The sequence below is a fragment of the Pseudogymnoascus verrucosus genome (genome assembly GCF_001662655.1).
Source record: "Pseudogymnoascus verrucosus strain UAMH 10579 unplaced genomic scaffold scaffold_27, whole genome shotgun sequence".
Lineage (NCBI taxonomy): Eukaryota > Fungi > Ascomycota > Leotiomycetes > Thelebolales > Thelebolaceae > Pseudogymnoascus > Pseudogymnoascus verrucosus.
Genome location: NW_017263678.1, coordinates 84,625 through 100,274, shown reverse-complemented (window position 1 = coordinate 100,274; position 15,650 = coordinate 84,625). Strand labels below are relative to the sequence as shown.

General features: G+C 51.5%; 5 protein-coding genes across 5 annotated transcripts; 2 read left to right on the top strand and 3 right to left on the bottom strand.

Annotated features, from left to right (window-relative positions):
• Positions 1–47: 47 nt before the first annotated feature.
• Positions 48–2,837, top strand: VE01_06040 (uncharacterized protein). The gene is made up of 4 exons (XM_059463756.1): positions 48–781; positions 838–1,049; positions 1,099–1,159; positions 1,205–2,837. Exons 1-4 carry the CDS (start codon positions 673–675, stop codon positions 2,617–2,619), a joined length of 1,797 nt encoding a protein of 598 aa, XP_059319633.1. The 5' UTR covers positions 48–672; the 3' UTR covers positions 2,620–2,837.
• A 304-nt stretch (positions 2,838–3,141) lies between these two features.
• VE01_06039 (uncharacterized protein) lies at positions 3,142–4,314 on the bottom strand. The gene is made up of 3 exons (XM_018275495.2): positions 3,850–4,314; positions 3,707–3,783; positions 3,142–3,656 (listed from the first exon to the last, which is right to left on the bottom strand). The coding sequence occupies exons 1-3, from the start codon at positions 4,239–4,241 to the stop codon at positions 3,358–3,360; spliced, it is 768 nt and encodes a 255-aa protein (XP_018129599.1). The 5' UTR covers positions 4,242–4,314; the 3' UTR covers positions 3,142–3,357.
• Positions 4,315–5,823: 1,509 nt separating this feature from the next.
• On the top strand, positions 5,824–7,316 carry VE01_06038 (uncharacterized protein; the record flags this gene model as incomplete). The annotated part of the gene is made up of 2 exons (XM_018275494.1): positions 5,824–6,105; positions 6,183–7,316. 2 exons carry the CDS (start codon positions 5,824–5,826, stop codon positions 7,314–7,316), a joined length of 1,416 nt encoding a protein of 471 aa, XP_018129598.1.
• A 163-nt stretch (positions 7,317–7,479) lies between these two features.
• VE01_06037 (uncharacterized protein) lies at positions 7,480–11,670 on the bottom strand. The gene is made up of 9 exons (XM_018275493.2): positions 11,465–11,670; positions 11,058–11,367; positions 10,772–10,991; positions 10,703–10,713; positions 10,600–10,648; positions 10,518–10,546; positions 10,218–10,455; positions 9,919–10,167; positions 7,480–9,858 (listed from the first exon to the last, which is right to left on the bottom strand). The coding sequence occupies exons 3-9, from the start codon at positions 10,925–10,927 to the stop codon at positions 7,666–7,668; spliced, it is 2,925 nt and encodes a 974-aa protein (XP_018129605.2). The 5' UTR covers positions 10,928–10,991; positions 11,058–11,367; positions 11,465–11,670; the 3' UTR covers positions 7,480–7,665.
• Positions 11,671–12,289: 619 nt separating this feature from the next.
• Positions 12,290–15,443, bottom strand: VE01_06036 (uncharacterized protein). The gene is made up of 2 exons (XM_018275492.2): positions 13,742–15,443; positions 12,290–13,694 (listed from the first exon to the last, which is right to left on the bottom strand). The coding sequence occupies exons 1-2, from the start codon at positions 14,873–14,875 to the stop codon at positions 12,576–12,578; spliced, it is 2,253 nt and encodes a 750-aa protein (XP_018129604.1). The 5' UTR covers positions 14,876–15,443; the 3' UTR covers positions 12,290–12,575.
• Between the last annotated feature and the right edge of the window lie 207 nt (positions 15,444–15,650).

Genomic DNA, 15,650 nt, shown 5'->3' with positions numbered 1-15,650 from the left:
GGTCACCTCTGGACAAACTTCGGACTGGAACCAGTCAAACGCGCTCACCACTAACTCACATCTCTATTGCAACGACAATCTTATATATTGCTTGCTATCCATATACCAACATGAGTCGCCCTCACGGCCACAGGGCCCCCTACGACAGGCCAGACATGTACGACGATCACCCCGACTCAGGCCGCCAACAGGGCTACAGCTACAGCCACAGCCCGGAAGCGCCGCACGGTAACGATGGTTTATTGCGGGACTACTACCACGAAGCACTGCTGATAATGGAGTTTTGAAAGATTACGCAAGGCCGACGACAACGAGGCGCCACAGCCCAACAGGCGACGCCCCATACGAGCGCCGTTCAGATGCGCCGCGATCCCCCCGCCGAGAAGGCCGGGTGCGCTACACCGACCGCGATCGCGAGGGCTACCGGTCGCCGCGACGCGAATACAGCAGGAGCAGGAGCCGCGAGCCGTATGGCGGGCCGCCGAGCCGGACGCTCATCATGGATGGGCTGCCGGTGGAGATGACACAGGAAGACGTTGGCACCCCTCACCCCCCCCGGCCCAATTCTTCCGTGTTTCACGCCGTGTGTGGCAGCATGATGCATGCCCGGCAATTATCATCACCCTAAGTGTTCGTGAGCGATTGGACTGGGACGCTGGCTAAGCATAGGGAATGGCCTTCTTGGCCTTTTGCGGATTTTTACAGATTGCCCATGAATTGAAGACGAGCTTTACTGCGGATGGCCTGGAACAGGTGCGCCTGATTAGGGATAAACGAACTGGTGCGTGTATAACAGCATTTCTGGGGAGGGGAAGTTTGTCTGATAATGTGGCACAGGTCAATCGAGGCAGTTTGCGTTTGCGAAATTCGCCACGCTGAGAGATTCCAAGGTTTTCCTCGAGATGTACTACCCCTCGATACAGTTTCGAGGGTCGTACGGTATGCCTCAGACGGGCGAAGGGTATGCAGGAGCTGGATTGGCCTATAGTCGAGAGAAGGAAGATAGAGATCGGCCTGGAAAGGGCGAGGGGGACTGGATGTGCGAAGTTGTAGGCCCAACCGGCACCTCACCGGGAACAAAATGCTGACTCCTTCCAGTGCGGCTTGGCGAATTACCAGCAAAGAACGCTTTGTTTTAGATGCCATGCTCCTCGTATGAGTGAGTACCTATGATCTATATATTGGATCTAGCTGACCGTATCAGGACCGAGCGCAACTGGTATAGTTGGAGTAGCCACCCAGGCCAGCGTATCTGCATTTTCAGGTGTCACCACCACGGGAGACAGCGATGTGTCCCCAGATAATAAAGCCTCCCAGTTCCTACTCTTCAGAAATCTTGAGCCAGGCGTCTCTGAGGAGTTGCTCGCCAAAGGTGTGGCGAAGCTGTACCGCGTCAAGGGTTCGACTACCCCGCCAGAAACGCAAGCAAACAAGAAACCCAAGATGATGTCCACGTCCACTGATGCAAACCTTGGGGCGAAGGAAGGCTCTTTAATGAGGGTATTTCTTGTGCGAGACAGAAAGACAAACGAGAGCTGGCGATACGGGTTTGCTGAATTTGGCTCTGTGGACGACGCGCAGGCCGCAATGGCGAAGTATAATTCGTCAGATAAGTTCACAATCTCCTCGAAGCCTGTACTCGCTTCATATATCCATGCTGGTGTTTTTGTGCCAGTGCTACAGGCCCCAAGTGAAGAGTTTGAAAAGTTCACCTTCAGTCCGTTGTCCAACCCAGCGATGAAACTCATGTACTGGGATGAGGGCGCGTTTGCTAGCGAGATGGCTGTGGCGCGTGAAGCTTCGGCGGATGCCAGGGCGAAAGAGAACCCCAACGCGAAGCTGGCGGCAGCAGCAGCTGGCGAAGGCCTGGTTGATGCGGCAAAGGCCGGAGCATCAAAAAAGCGGAAGGCAGAAAAAGAAGACACTGCGGCTACCAAAAAAATCATCGCGCCCCATCTGAAATTTTGGTCAAACCAGCACGCAGAATTACATGGGCTACCTGCAAACAGTGCCGAGGGCCCTGGGGATAGCAATGCCAAGGAAGCCCAGCAGAACGATGCCGATGCACCACCCACCCAAACCTTCGCCGACCCAATCCGGAAGTGCTGCCTCCTCTGCTCGCGCCAATTCAAGACGGACGCCGAAGTTAACAAGCACGAGCGCCTCAGCCAGCTGCATCGCGATAACATGCTCAAAGAAGATTTGGTCGAGAAAGCCCTGACGAAACTGGGCAAGCTCAATGACGCCGCCTACCGCGACCGCGCTCAGGAACGCCGGAAGGCCTTCAACCAACCCAAGCAGCCCTCATCACAGCATAAGAAAGGAAAAGACACTACTGCACCCGTAGCAGAGGAGCCGTTGAAACCAGTGCAGTCGAAGGGCGCAGCTCTGTTGGGCAAGATGGGGTGGACAGCTGGGGAGGGGCTAGGGGCGCAGGGGACGGGAAGGACGGAGGCGATTGAGACACACCTTTATGCGCAGGGTGTGGGGTTGGGAGCGCAGGGCGGGAAGGTGGGAGATGCGGTTGAGGAGGCGAATCGGGCAACGGGGGGGTCGTATGCGGATTTTGTGAGTCGGGCGAAGGATAAGGCCAAGGAAAGGTTTGAGCAGATGAGCTGAGCGGGCTTGGGTATGTGTTCTGGGTGGAGTTTTAGGGGGGACTGGGTCCGTTTGGTGCTCGGTTTGGGATGGCGTTCATAGAGTCATGCTGGGTACATTGACTGTGCGTATCTAGAGCAATGGACTTCTTTCTTCTGAATTGCTTCTATAATAACATAGGAACGTGCTATCTACTCGCGACACCACCTGCTATTAGGGATAGCAAGCAAAAAAATGGCAAAAGACTCATCAGATCTCTTCGTTTTCAAGATCTGATGAGGGAGAAAATCAACTTTGTGATTTTACTTTTTGTCGTTATTGATCGTTTCCAAGCTCTTTCTTTATTTTTTTCCTTTTATCCATCCCGGTTGTCGAATCCATAACCTCTTTATCCTCCAGCTAGCCAGATTGTCCAGACAGTGGTACCTCCACTGCGCCACTCTGCCGCTTGATTTATAGATACTAAAGTTGGGTTATAAGGGTGGACTTAGCTTGATGTTGGGGGGGAGGTGGGTTGGAGATGGTTGGGAATTTTGGTGGGATCCCAGGAGTTTGATATTACTTAGAAACTCACGTGAAGAAGGCCTTACTCGAACCTACGCTACCGCAAAGCGATTAAAGCTCAATTGCATACAGGGCCGTCTTTATTCTTCACCCCCGTAAATAATCTCTAAATTCGTCTTACCATAACCATAAATAACCGCCCATGACCAGCCGACCCGAGCCCATCCAACCACCCTGTCGTCACACTCACCGACCCTACCTTCTAACGCACAGATCCGTCCGAATGACCCATTTCTCACCCGCCGTCACCTCCCGCCCCTCATGCAGCATGCACTCATTCCCGTGCTTATGCAGCAGCAACATGCCCGTCTCCAGCTCTACCACAACCTCCTTCTGGATCGGCGAGTTCTTGAACGGCAGGTCGTCCGGGTAAAAGACCGTTTGTCCGCCTTCACAGCCTGTGGCGGGGGAAGTAAGGTAGAGGAGGAGAGTCCAGGTTGTTTTTGCGGGGGTGGTAGGGGTGGTGGGGAGGTTGATGATGTTCGATTCGTCGTCTAGGGGGAGGGTTAGGAAGGGATAACAGGGGAGGAGAGGGAGGGCGTACAATGCTGGTCGAAAAATTGACCTGGCGTGTAACGGTATATCCGGATTGAGGGATTCAGGCCTACGACTTCTCCGCCCCTGTGTTCGTTAGTAGGAGCGCATTTGCATGTCTCTGTCCAGTGTCACGTCACGTGTGGAACATACCACAGTCTTGTCCTCTCTTCTTTACTCATCGACTCACCCTCCTCCTCGTCTGTCCTCCCATTCACCAGCTCTCGTAGACCGGTCTCCAGCCATAATCTGTTAGCGAACGCCGGGTCTGTGATCTGGAAGCGATCGTTGACGCGCACAGCGTCGCCCTTTTTCGGCTTCCCTGGTGTTGTGACCAGGGGCAGGGATCTGAGGAAGGAGACGTAATCTTTACACAGCGTCGAGGTCCAGAAGTTGCGGGTGACAATGATTTGCGAGTCAACAATGGGTTCTAGGTAGAGGTCGGAGGCGGGGAGGAGGGGTTTGAATGCAGGCCAGTTTGGTGGGGGTTCGGATGGCGCGCTTTTGGCGGTGCTCTTCTTGGGGTTGGTATTCTTGTGTTTCATACTTTGGAGTTTGTTTGCAGGGTTCCAGGTTTGTGATATGTTTTCTTTGATAGAAGGCCCCGTTTATTTTGGGTGTGGCTGCATTCGTCCATAAATGTCAAGTCGCACTTGACGTTTGATATTGCCTATTGCGGTTAGTTGTCCTGCGGCCTCGCGGCTCCACTAGAGATCGGTTTCTCGATCGATTCGAACCTGTCAAAAATAACGGGAACAAGGTCCAGGAGGCAGGAGGTATGTTGATCTCTCAGTAGATCTATAATATTTACAACGATCTACACTCCTTGATCCGTCGCTGATGCTGAGGGGGCTGTACCCAGCGTTTAAGCACTGTGATGGCCACGACATCAAAATAGATACCCCAATTTTTTAAGCTGAGATCAGAGATTAACTACAGTTACATTAGGTCTCCGGATGAGACTGTATTTGGATTTAAGACGGCATTCGACATTCATTTGCTATCAATGGCGCTAATAGATCTAGGGTCTCACAGAAGTGCCGTTACCGGGGCTGGTTGTACAGGAAGTAAGGGAGCTGCGAGAGAGTCTTGAATAGAACAAGCTTTGCCAACACCAGCCAATGACAAATATGCTGTGCATTGTTATACCTTGGGGGGTGAGACAGAGTTCATTGTTATCTCCTAGAAGGTGAGACGGAGAGACCCATGAGGCCACCGAGAGCCCGCTCCTTGCCGCCTTCCAAGATTCTTCGTAGGGGAACAAGACTTTCAAGCGGGTCCGACTGTGGTGAGTGGCGGCAAGAATCAAATGGTGGCACAAGGCATTGATGCCTTGTTCGCAACGAATTAGAGCCGGGTTATTGTTTGTCTATGAATATTACGTGGTAAAGTGTGCCCGGATTTCTTAAATACAGTCTGCCCTAACCTTAATAATTCTAAAAATATATATTCCGACACGGCTTCATATTTTCATTCCACTGAGATTCGGCATATCATTTCAAAATATTAACCCTTTATATTGAAAGGAAATGTGATCTCGTTGCATTCAACATCTTCTCCAAATCAAGCGTTTGCTACTTCCAATTCTGTAGCCGTTACCTATAAAGCCCCTTGCTTTCGGATGGCCGCTCTATTTGCATTGTGCCTTGCAAAGGGAAAATTAAGCCCGTTGGTATCCCGATAGACCTTGCCTTGCGTTTATGGCACATACTGTATGCATTCCACGACAACTTCGACCGGACATGAAACCTTTCCAATCACTCTCTTTATAGCATCATAGCACAGTGTTATTCGATCACTCCGGCTTCAACGGGGTCTGGGACAGCGAAGGCACAGAACAAAACCTGAAGGCTTACCTATAAATTCACCGTCGACCACCGAGATTGTTGCCTCGAACAAACAACAACACTCCCTTGGCACAGCACCAAAGGGTCAACCAATACCACACTTTAAAGTAAGACTACACTTCAGGTCAACCCCACTGGATGTTGTTGATTCTTTTATACCTCCAGCTCTTTCCTACAATACCCTACTTACCCAATCTCTAAGACTTTCACTACTTAAACCTCCGATATTTTCATACCTAACATCCTCAATAGCTATCGAATTCCAACCAATCAATTCACCATGAAGTTCAAACCCATGGACAGCACCCCGAGCGAAGCCCTGCTCACAAATTCCCTCGCTCTATTCTCCTTCCTTGCATCCGTCCTAGCCAGCCCAATTTTGATCCCAGACGCACCCAACTCTCTTTCCTCTAAATCGTCTTGCGTTCTCGGCAAATGTGGTCTTTCTGGCCAATGCTTCAAAGCAGGTTCATGCTTCGGCATCAATATTTTTGACCCAGACTGGTCTCACTGTTCAATTTGTTCCTGCCCAGGCCAAGGATTTAATGGACGTACTGATCCTGTACGTTAACCCGACCATTTATACTTCAATGCTATCTTCCCTCTTGATCTCACAAGCATGGTCTAATATTCAAATAGACGTGCGTTATGGATACTGGTTGCCTCACTGTCCAACTCGGTACCAAACCAGACCCTTGTGCCCATAAACGCCACCAATATGAAGGCCGTGAAGCCAGCGCCAACCCAGCCCCTCAAAGAGACGGCGGCGTAATTGACAAATACCCCACCAATCCAAATATCGAAGCACCAACCAATATCCCCGAATCCACCCCTTTCACCAGCTACCTCGCAAGACGTTCTACTATTGAAGCCGATGCCCTGGAAAAGAATGAGCAATTAAAGCCAGAATCGCACGTTTTACATGAGCGGGATGAGTTTATGAAGGAGTATGCTCGCCTCATCGATGACGGCCCGGGTGGACCGGTCACCCCTGATGCCGCAATGATGGAGAGGCTGAGGTCGATTACTCACCCCGGAAAGCGCGCTTGCTACACTGTTGAAAACGGAGCTATAGTTAGCAGTGCCTGTGGCACTGTGGATAATAACGGCGACATTGACGCGGGTGTCGATGCGGATGTTAACGTCGATGTCAAGAAACGTGGTGGGTGCTTCACTGTCGAGAACGGAGTTATAGTTGAGAAGCGCGGTGGCTGCGGATCCGTGGAGCCTGACGTCGAAGGGGATCCGCGAGACCCCCTGACTGCAGTGGCTGAAGGGGATCCACGAGACCCCTTAGTTGCTGTCGCTGAAGGTGACCCACGAGACCCCCTAGCTGCGGTTGAAAAGCGTGGTGGGTGCTTTACCATCGAGAATGGGGTTATAATCGAGAAGCGCGGTGGCTGTGGGTTCGTAAAACCTGTCGTCGAAGGTGATCCACGAGACCCCCTGACTCCCGTGGCTGAAGGAGATCCACGCGATCCCCTAGCTGCGGTTGAAAAGCGCGTTGGTTGCTTCGTGAAGGAAAACGGGATCGTATACGCGCAGCCCAATTGTGATGACCCAAATCGCGGTGTTGGGCCGCCGTTCCCCCTTGCCGAGGGTGATCCACGAGACCCCTTGACTGACGTGGCTGAAGGTGACCCACGAGATCCTTTGGCTGCGGTTGAAAAGCGTGGCGGGTGCTTCACCGTTGAGAACGGGGTTATAGTTGAGAAGCGTGGTGGCTGTGGGTCCGTAGAGCCCGACGTCGAAGGGGATCCACGAGATGAATAGAGGAATCAAGGTTGGGGATTAGAGTTATTTGCACCACAATGAACGTGGGCGAGGTATTTACTCTACTCACGATGCGGTTTAGTGGCATTAGCTGAGCTGGCATGCTTTCGTTTCTCTTGTGGAGACGGCACATTCTTTGCATGCAATCTGAGAACTAATGCTACCAATAACGAATCAAATTTCCCTCATAACCATAACAAAAAAAACTCTCTAATTGTCATTCGTAAATGATAATAAGCTCAAACTTAAATAACAGCAGTATATATAAATGGTCATAAACGTTAAAAACATCCCCCAGCGTCAGCCGTAGCCTTAAATTCACCAAATTGGCCATCACCCCCGAACAGCACTACATATGCTTCGCAGCCCTCAGAATCCTCAGAATCTCCTCCCTCTTCCAAGGCGTCACCTCGCTCTTGAATTCCAGATTCTTCCATTTCCCCTTATACGCTGGGGGCGGCATACCCCACGCGCCTCCCGCTAACAGCATCTGCACAATCTCGCTGTGGCCAGCGCGCGCAGCTTCTGTCAGCGCCGTCTTCCCGGACACGAGGAGATCGAGGTTGGCGCCGGCGTCGATGAGGACGCGGCAGATGTCGACGAAGCCTTTGAATGCGGCGTGGCCTATAGGAGTCCATCCGTAAGTATCAGCATCGTCGAGATCAGCGTGGTATTCTATCAGAAGTTTGACCATGGAGAGGTTTCCGTCTATAGTTGTAATAGCCAGCACAGTCCTTTCTGTATCTTCGGTCTTGAACCCCGCATCCGCACCAAACGCGAGAAGAAGCTGGCAGACCCTCACATGCTCCGTGACGACCGCGACGTATATAGGGGGGTGTCCATCACTGTCATTAATATCGACCTTCGCGCCACGGCTCAAGAGCAGCTCGGCAATCTCCTCATATCCGAATTTCGCCGCGAATCCGACGGGGCTGGTTGATAAAGGTCCGTATGTGGCATTGAGGTTCGCGCCGGCTTCAATGAGATCCCGACAGACGTCGAGATGTCCTTCTACTGCTGCAGAGCCCAGGGGGGTGTTCTCATCGCTTATACCGTCGACTGGAGCCCCGCGCGCTAGTAATACTTTTACGATATTCCTGCGGCCAAGACGTGCTGCGTGTCCAAGAGGTGTCATTACCGGACGTGCGACTTCTGATATGAAGTCTGCTCCAGCATCGATCAAGTCTCCGCATATCTCCCCATGGCCGCCATCCACAGCACAGTATATCGGCGTTTCACCATCTGTTCCAATGTGAGAGGCAATTGCCTTATTCCTAAGAAGCGTCTTTACGACGTCACGGTATCCTTTAAGAGCCGCCCATTTCAGGGCCGTGGCGCCGCTCTTGGCCATTGCGTTTGGATCAGCACCTGCAGCAAGGAGAATCTTCACGCACTCGTTGCTCCCTAATTGAGCGGCTTGGTGGAGGGGTGTGCCGAAGCCGATGAATGAAACGTCGACGGGGGCTTGTCGGTTTAGGAGGAGCTGTAACATCCTTGGTCTTCCATTTGACGCCGCCAGGTGCAGTGCGGATGATTGTCCCCCAGTGTCCTCAACGTCTGCACCGGCATCGAGAAGCACTTTAGCCACCTTGTACCGGTTGTACTGGACTGCCATGAAAAGTGGCGTGAAGCCAGTGGAGTCTCTCTCAGTCGGGGAAGCTCCATTGGCGAGCATAAGCTTGACAGCATCAACCAGCCCTAGCTGGACTGCCAAGACGAGAGGAGTGCAGCCCTCATAGGTCTTTCCACTGAGAAGTTTGGAGTTGTTTGATAGACGTCCGATCTTGTCCAAATCATTTTCCTTCACCGCGCGAATGAGGCTGTTGTCTGACCTCAGTATGTCGGTCTCGATGTATGGCAGAAATGGCTCGAGGGCTTCGTGGGGCTTTACGCCTCGCTTGACGAGTAGTTCGTTGTGTATCTCGCAATTGGGGTCAAGGTAAGCGCAGGACTGACACACAGTAGTGTTCTTGTGCTCTTCTACCCTGTCTTTATCGTCATCTTCTCCGGATTGGTTAGTGATCGGCATGTAGCAATAGTAGTGAAATGTCGAGTCCGGTACACCCTCATCGCAGCGGCTGCATATTGCTGTGGTTGAGATGTTGTCAGGGTCAACTTCGTACCCATCATCCATATCCTCCTCCACAGTGACTTCGGATTTGTCCAAGAAGACTGGGGCCTGAGGTGGCTCAGAAATCGTCAAGGCTGAAATATCAGGCTCTACATTGACAACATCGTCTGCCTTGCCATGTGCCTCGGAGAGATAACGGCTCTCGATTGCATGGCTCGTTCCACGGTCATGGGAAGGAGGTGATGATTGGGCCTCTGGTTGAGTGTAATGAGCGGCGCTTTCATAGGTCGGCGTGATCGCACGTTCTACCACAATATGGCGGTCTTGATAAGGGGCAAGGGTTGGAGGCGCTTGCTGTGGTTGCTGCGGTATATACGCCGCATTGCTGGCGGCGATTTTGTCTTGAACGTATGGAGGAGGGACAGAATGCATATAACCAGTCATAGATCCAGCGCCGCCGTGTGTCAACTCCTGTCTCGGGATTAGTCCTTTTCTTCCGCATTATAGAACAAGACATAGTAGATGGCTTACCTTGCCACCACGGGGATATTCAAGACTTACATCTTTCCCCGCTACTATCCTAGCGGTGCTTATGAGACCATGCTTGATAGCTGATTTGACAGTAGGGTAAATGCCACCCTCTCCTTTCTTGAGCTTGGCAATTTGCGAGTGGTCGCAGTCAACAGAGACGCACTTCTCCTTTTTGTAGTCAAGCCGTGCCGAATCTGGCCCAACCATTATCACTGGCGTGCCTTCTCGTCTCCATATGCCGTCGGCACCCTGCAACTGGGTTAGTATGGGAAAATGTTGCTCAGCTCTCTAGTACATACCTTGACCACTGTCTTTGTAGGCCTTTGCTCGTAACATGTCAAGAGGTCAATGTTATCTTCTACAATGTCACGGAATCTATTGGTGAGTTCTCTTAGTGTCGGCGAGTTGGCTCTGAGCTCATTTATCATGCCCTCAGTCGCCTGGCCCATAACTAGTGTTTGCAGTGCATCGATATTGAGTCCTCTGTGGGGTGCAGCTAAGAAGATGATGGCGCGAACTGGTAGGCGGGACATTGGGCTAGAACTTGTCAATGCATGATCTATCACAGCACTGTATGCTAAAGCGGGTATTAAACTTACATGCCCATTGGGCCAATGCCAGTAAGTGCCTATCTACAGTCAGTATGATAATAAAGGGGGGACCAATAAGCTGAATACATACCTTCTTGATAATTAGACATCCTAAACTATGTCCAACAAATATTATAGGTCTTTCGGAATTAGCATTTTATCATCCGTTTCGCTGTGCGCTCGTTATCGCATACCTGCTTTCACACTGCAAATTATATATTAGTATGGCTTCCAAGGTGTAGCGCATAGTTTGATTTACTAACCTCAGACGCATCTCTCATATCAACAAGTTTATGCACAAATTTATTTGTATGATCCTCCAACACACTAATAGAGTCGCTCTGCAAAGCCGATTGGTACCCATAAGTCAAAATCCGTGCATTCGGCGCGTCTTTCGGAAGATAGTCGCGCAGCCACATGCGCTCGTCGGAATGGCTCCACGACCCATAAGCATGGCCACCTAGGCCGGTAACGGCGATGATACTAGTGAAGACCGTCAGCACAGCAACAGGCACGCGGCTGGCGCGGAAAACAACAAAAACAACTCACTCTGCCGCAACAGGCCCCTTCTCTTTCGGCGGCACATAAAGAGGCGTGAAACCGAAGAAATCCCTCGAGAGCGTCAACGTATCATCATTCGCCAGGCGCAATTCCCCTCTCCCCGCATCGCGGGGTCGGAAGAAAATCGTCGCTGTCCAGTCATCCTCATCCGGATCGACGCTGTCGCACGAGGGACACAGCGACTTGACCTTGATATCCTCCCTATCCTCTCTGTAAAAGTACCGCTCGAGAAGCTCCTCCTTCGACGTTCCTGGCGGGATATTCTCCACGCGATATGTCAGCGCCTTAACGCGATGGTCTGTCATGTCGTCTGTCGTCAGGCACACACACACACTGCACAGCGGGGAATAAAAAATATATGTATGATAAGAGAAGCTCGTACGTAGCACACCCACCTCTACTTATTCGATTTATTTATATGCACACATCCCTACCCGGCCAAACCCCAAAACACCGCGAACCTGTTGCTCAGCCGCCCTCCCCTCAGCCTTGGAGTGGAAACATGGACCCCGCGATTAGAAGCATGCATGGGCGTCGGCCGCGTGAAGGATCGCGGCGCTGGCTGGGTTACCATGAGGGGTGTCTGACAGGGCTTTCTTTGGCCGTCCAATCGCCCCTGTTGGTGCACACACTGATTTATCGATAAATGTTCCACCGGTGTATGGGCCTGCAGAGCGCTATCGTGTTCATTGGCTCGGATTTTGAAATAGGATATCACGCATTCATGCATAGTGGGGGGCTGGGACAGAACAAGCATTGTTTCAAGAATTACCGTGTGGTTTATCCTACGCTTAGTCAATTGTATCAATCAAACCGCGTAGTCTATCTGTAGAAGTTGCCTGGAAATAATCCCCGCCCTACTACTGTTCGCTGATGGAGTTGTTGTCCCGCCAGAGCTGGTGACGCGCAAAATTACGCTCCGGCCCGCTCCCATATGTCTTGTCTTACGTGTGGACGCACAACATTAGCTCACAACAAATGGGTCAGGGTCAATCAGTCATGGTTCTTTCGTTCGAGTGAAGAAGTCACTGAAGATCTTGGATCGCAATCAAATTCCACACATGCTACGAACGCCGCCTTGCCACCCATCCAAAGGACCCAGCCGCAGTATAGCGAAAGTTCAGCAATACAAGGCCTCCCCAAAAAAAACCACAATTATCTTGGTCGCGCCCCCGCCCCGACAACAGGGTATCGAACCCCCTCCTCCTCCCCCCCCCCACCCCAAACACGCCGACAAGGGAAGGTCCTAATGTTATATCGCACTCCCAGTATATTCACAAACTTATAATAAGAGAGAGAGTTAAAAAAAACACCACCCCCCCCCATCCGGCACGCGCCGGACCGTGCTCCGGCCCGTCCCCTAAAACGCCGAGACCTGCAATGCACGCGTGCATGCTTTAAAACATATCGTGACAAAGGAAAGGATCGCCGTGCTACTAATGAATGCTTTGACGCCGGCTGGATTACGTGAATTGTTTGTGTTTGGCTCAAAATACTTGTTGGAAATCATCGCTCGCCTTTCTGCCACCCGTTCATGTAGGCCATCAAGCCCATGCCGAGAAGAACGACTCCGATCATAGATGCGTAAGGAGCGGAGTGTTCGAGTAGCCTGTGATCTTGGCTGCCAGGGTGATGTTGTAGAGCAGTGGCGGGCTGGTTCTCGGGAGGTTTGGTGACATGTGGCGTTGATATGGTACCGTTTTGGCCAATATCTTTTGTCGCCAGTGGTAGATCTTCTACCTCTTTGTCCGCCCCAGCAGTCGACGAGGCAGCTGCATTCGAGGCAGCCAGCGCTGCCTTAGCACGCTCAGCCGTCTCTCGTTTTGCCTGATCATCTGCTCTGATCTTCTCAACCATCTCTGCCAATGACTTCCTCCCATCATCTCTTTCCGTCTCTGCCGTATCTGCACGGTGTCGATAAGTTTCCATTTGCAACTTCATTTCCCTCATTTCAACCATCATCAGTTCCAGCTTCTCCTGTAAGGTATTCGTAGATGCTTCCACATTTTCAGCGTTCAAGGTACTCGACTTGTCCTCATCTGCGGCTGTAGATTCCAGACCTACAACCTCTGGCGCGACTTCCTTCGGTGGTTCAAACGCCTCTTCAACTATAGAGCCGCCCTTGGCAAACCCATTCACATGTATCCTAGTTGATTCTTCTTCAAGCCTCTTCGCTAGTTCTTCGGCAGCTTGCCTTGCCTCTCGCTCCTCTTGAAGCATCTTCTCTAGAGTACGCATACGCTCATTTTGTTCGTCAATCTCTCTCTTCGCCGATTCTAGCGATTCTATGAGCGCAATAATTTGGCTGGAGGATTCTTTGACTGGAGACGCCGACGTTGCAGATCGTGGCCGTTCTGTATTCGCGCGCTTCAATGACGTCTCGGATGTCTGTACCCGAGGCGCATCTGGCTTCTCCGGTAGTGGCTGCTGGGGTGGTGGTGCAGGTGGGTCGCTGAAGCGCGGCTTCGCATCGATTTTGAACGAAACGCCATTGGGCTGGAGGGACTTGATAGGCTCTTCCGGCTTTTCTTCTTCTTTGAATAGCTGCTGCGAAACCAAGGTGTCCAAGAACAATTCGGTGCGAGAAAGATCGTTATTCTGTAGTTTCGCGTGCCTCACCTCATTCTAAATATTGATTAGCTTGTATCTAACAACTGTAGGAGCGTACCTACCGTTAGTCTTTTCATTATCTGCTCGGTCGTTACAGGCGTTAACCAGAAGTTCATTGGGCGTTGTGCGACTTGCATTACTCCCGGGCCTGGTGCACGCCCATTGTTCATAATAGATCCTTGACTGTTTGTTCTGCCTCGTATCATTCCATTCTGCGAGGGAAGCATGAGCACTCCATTTGCGGGGTCGAGATCACCAAAGTTCATATCGAGAACATTATTTGTAGCGCCCAGAAAGCCAGCGTGCTCAACTTTTGCCGCAACTTTGTGGTGGACCACAGTCTTCTGATCTTCGCTCACGATATCAATTCCCAACTCTAGATGATCTTGAGTCTGAAGCTCATGGGGTTCCGAGTCTCGGTTCTCGGGCGATAGCCGTGCACCATTGACAAATGTGCCGTTCGAAGACCTAATATCACGAATCCAGACCTTGCCGTTTCTATCTGCCCAAATCTCTGCGTGCTGCCTTGATAGGACCTTGGAGTCAAAGAATCCATTGGTGGCGGTCGGTGACGATTTCGCATTTGTCTGTCGGCCAATACGTAAATTGTCTGGGTAATACGGAACAGTGATTGTTTTGCGTTCGAACGTCCCATTCATCGATAGAAGGTATAACACGGGGTTTCCATCATTAGGCGGTGCGCCCGCTCGGGCTCCATTCTGTTGTTGAGAAGGATTCTGAAGGTTTGAAGGGTTGACCGAGTGTGGTTGCTGCTGCATCGACGATATGGACGACGCAGCAGAGACTCCATTTGGAGCGAGGATCGACTGAGGACGCGCCGACGTGACTCCCGATACCGGTTCCGACTTGCTCACAGGCCACGGACCAGTTCTCTGAGGCTTTTTCCGCGTCCCTGCCGCCGTCGTGCTCGACCATGTACCGACGTCACTCACGGGAGTCAAGGTTCCGGTCGATTGCTGGGAGGCGTTCGACATCGTAGACGTGCCCGAGGACGAGGTCGACGAGTTAGAGGAGAGGGAGGATGATGAATTGGCACGCTGTACACTCTTCCGCGGCATGAACATCCGAGCGACTTCGTCGGGGTTCATAGAATTAAGGGCTCCTTGACCATTAGAACTCCATTGCGTCCGATTGAGTGGTTGCTGGAAACTCGGTGGGTTCGCAACTGCCGTCATCTGTGCTCCTATCGAGAGAGTGGAATGACAGATATATCCTAGGAGAAGATTCCTCCGGCGCGTTGTCGTGTGACCACGGTCCTTCTCATTCGCGTCGTTCTCGGGGACCCAGAAACCTCGGATTTGAGCTCAGGTGCGGTGATATACAAATCTGGTCTTGAATACTGTGATATACGACTTCGATATAGGCTTCTAGCAGCGATAGGAAGGCGGAAGACGAGGTTATTTGAGGGAGCTTCGCCTTGGTCAGCCAGGGGGGGTATCGTGCGACGACAACGACGAGGGGGTGGCGAAGTTCGAGGTAGAGTCGATAGCGTCCTGTGCACGATTCGATGAAGCCGGTGCGAGGATTGAGCGGCGTCTTCTAGCACCAGAGTTGTCGCTGGGGGGTTGTTGTCGATGGATATTTATTTGTCTGGTGTACGGGAGTAGTGTCGCTCCACTTGTTCACACTGTGAGGAGGTTCGCCAAGACTGTTGGTAGGCGACTCAAGCTGTAGAACAAGTACCTGCACGACAAGTACTGCACAAAGTCATACGTGTGATCAATTTCTCATGTTATGTGCCCAGGTTGTTCGCGCTTTAGGTATATGAATATAGCTTCAGCTCAGCATTTTGAATATATACACATTTATATATTTACATATTTACGTCAAAATATAACCTAAAAGTTTGTTTAGGGGTTTACCATTGTTAGTTGGAGTAACCACGACACCAAAGTTCGTCGTAGTTGGCGCTTACGGGCAAGTGGAAAAGTGCATCAGTGGCCTGAATGG

Coding starts and splice junctions, on each gene's coding strand:
- VE01_06040 (XM_059463756.1), top strand. CDS start 673: ATGGCCTTCTTGGCCTTTTGCGGATTTTTACAGATTGCCCATGAATTG. Junction 1,050..1,098: donor GGGACTGGATGTGCGAAGTT/GTAGGCCCAACC, acceptor GACTCCTTCCAG/TGCGGCTTGGCGAATTACCA. Junction 1,160..1,204: donor ATGCCATGCTCCTCGTATGA/GTGAGTACCTAT, acceptor TGACCGTATCAG/GACCGAGCGCAACTGGTATA.
- VE01_06036 (XM_018275492.2), bottom strand. CDS start 14,875: ATGACGGCAGTTGCGAACCCACCGAGTTTCCAGCAACCACTCAATCGG. Junction 13,695..13,741: donor AGATAATGAAAAGACTAACG/GTAGGTACGCTC, acceptor ATCAATATTTAG/AATGAGGTGAGGCACGCGAA.
- VE01_06039 (XM_018275495.2), bottom strand. CDS start 4,241: ATGAAACACAAGAATACCAACCCCAAGAAGAGCACCGCCAAAAGCGCG. Junction 3,784..3,849: donor GAAGAGAGGACAAGACTGTG/GTATGTTCCACA, acceptor TAACGAACACAG/GGGCGGAGAAGTCGTAGGCC. Junction 3,657..3,706: donor TCAATTTTTCGACCAGCATT/GTACGCCCTCCC, acceptor CCCTCCCCCTAG/ACGACGAATCGAACATCATC.
- VE01_06037 (XM_018275493.2), bottom strand. CDS start 10,927: ATGTGGCTGCGCGACTATCTTCCGAAAGACGCGCCGAATGCACGGATT. Junction 10,547..10,599: donor GATGTCTAATTATCAAGAAG/GTATGTATTCAG, acceptor GACTGTAGATAG/GCACTTACTGGCATTGGCCC. Junction 10,456..10,517: donor GGCATTGGCCCAATGGGCAT/GTAAGTTTAATA, acceptor GACAAGTTCTAG/CCCAATGTCCCGCCTACCAG.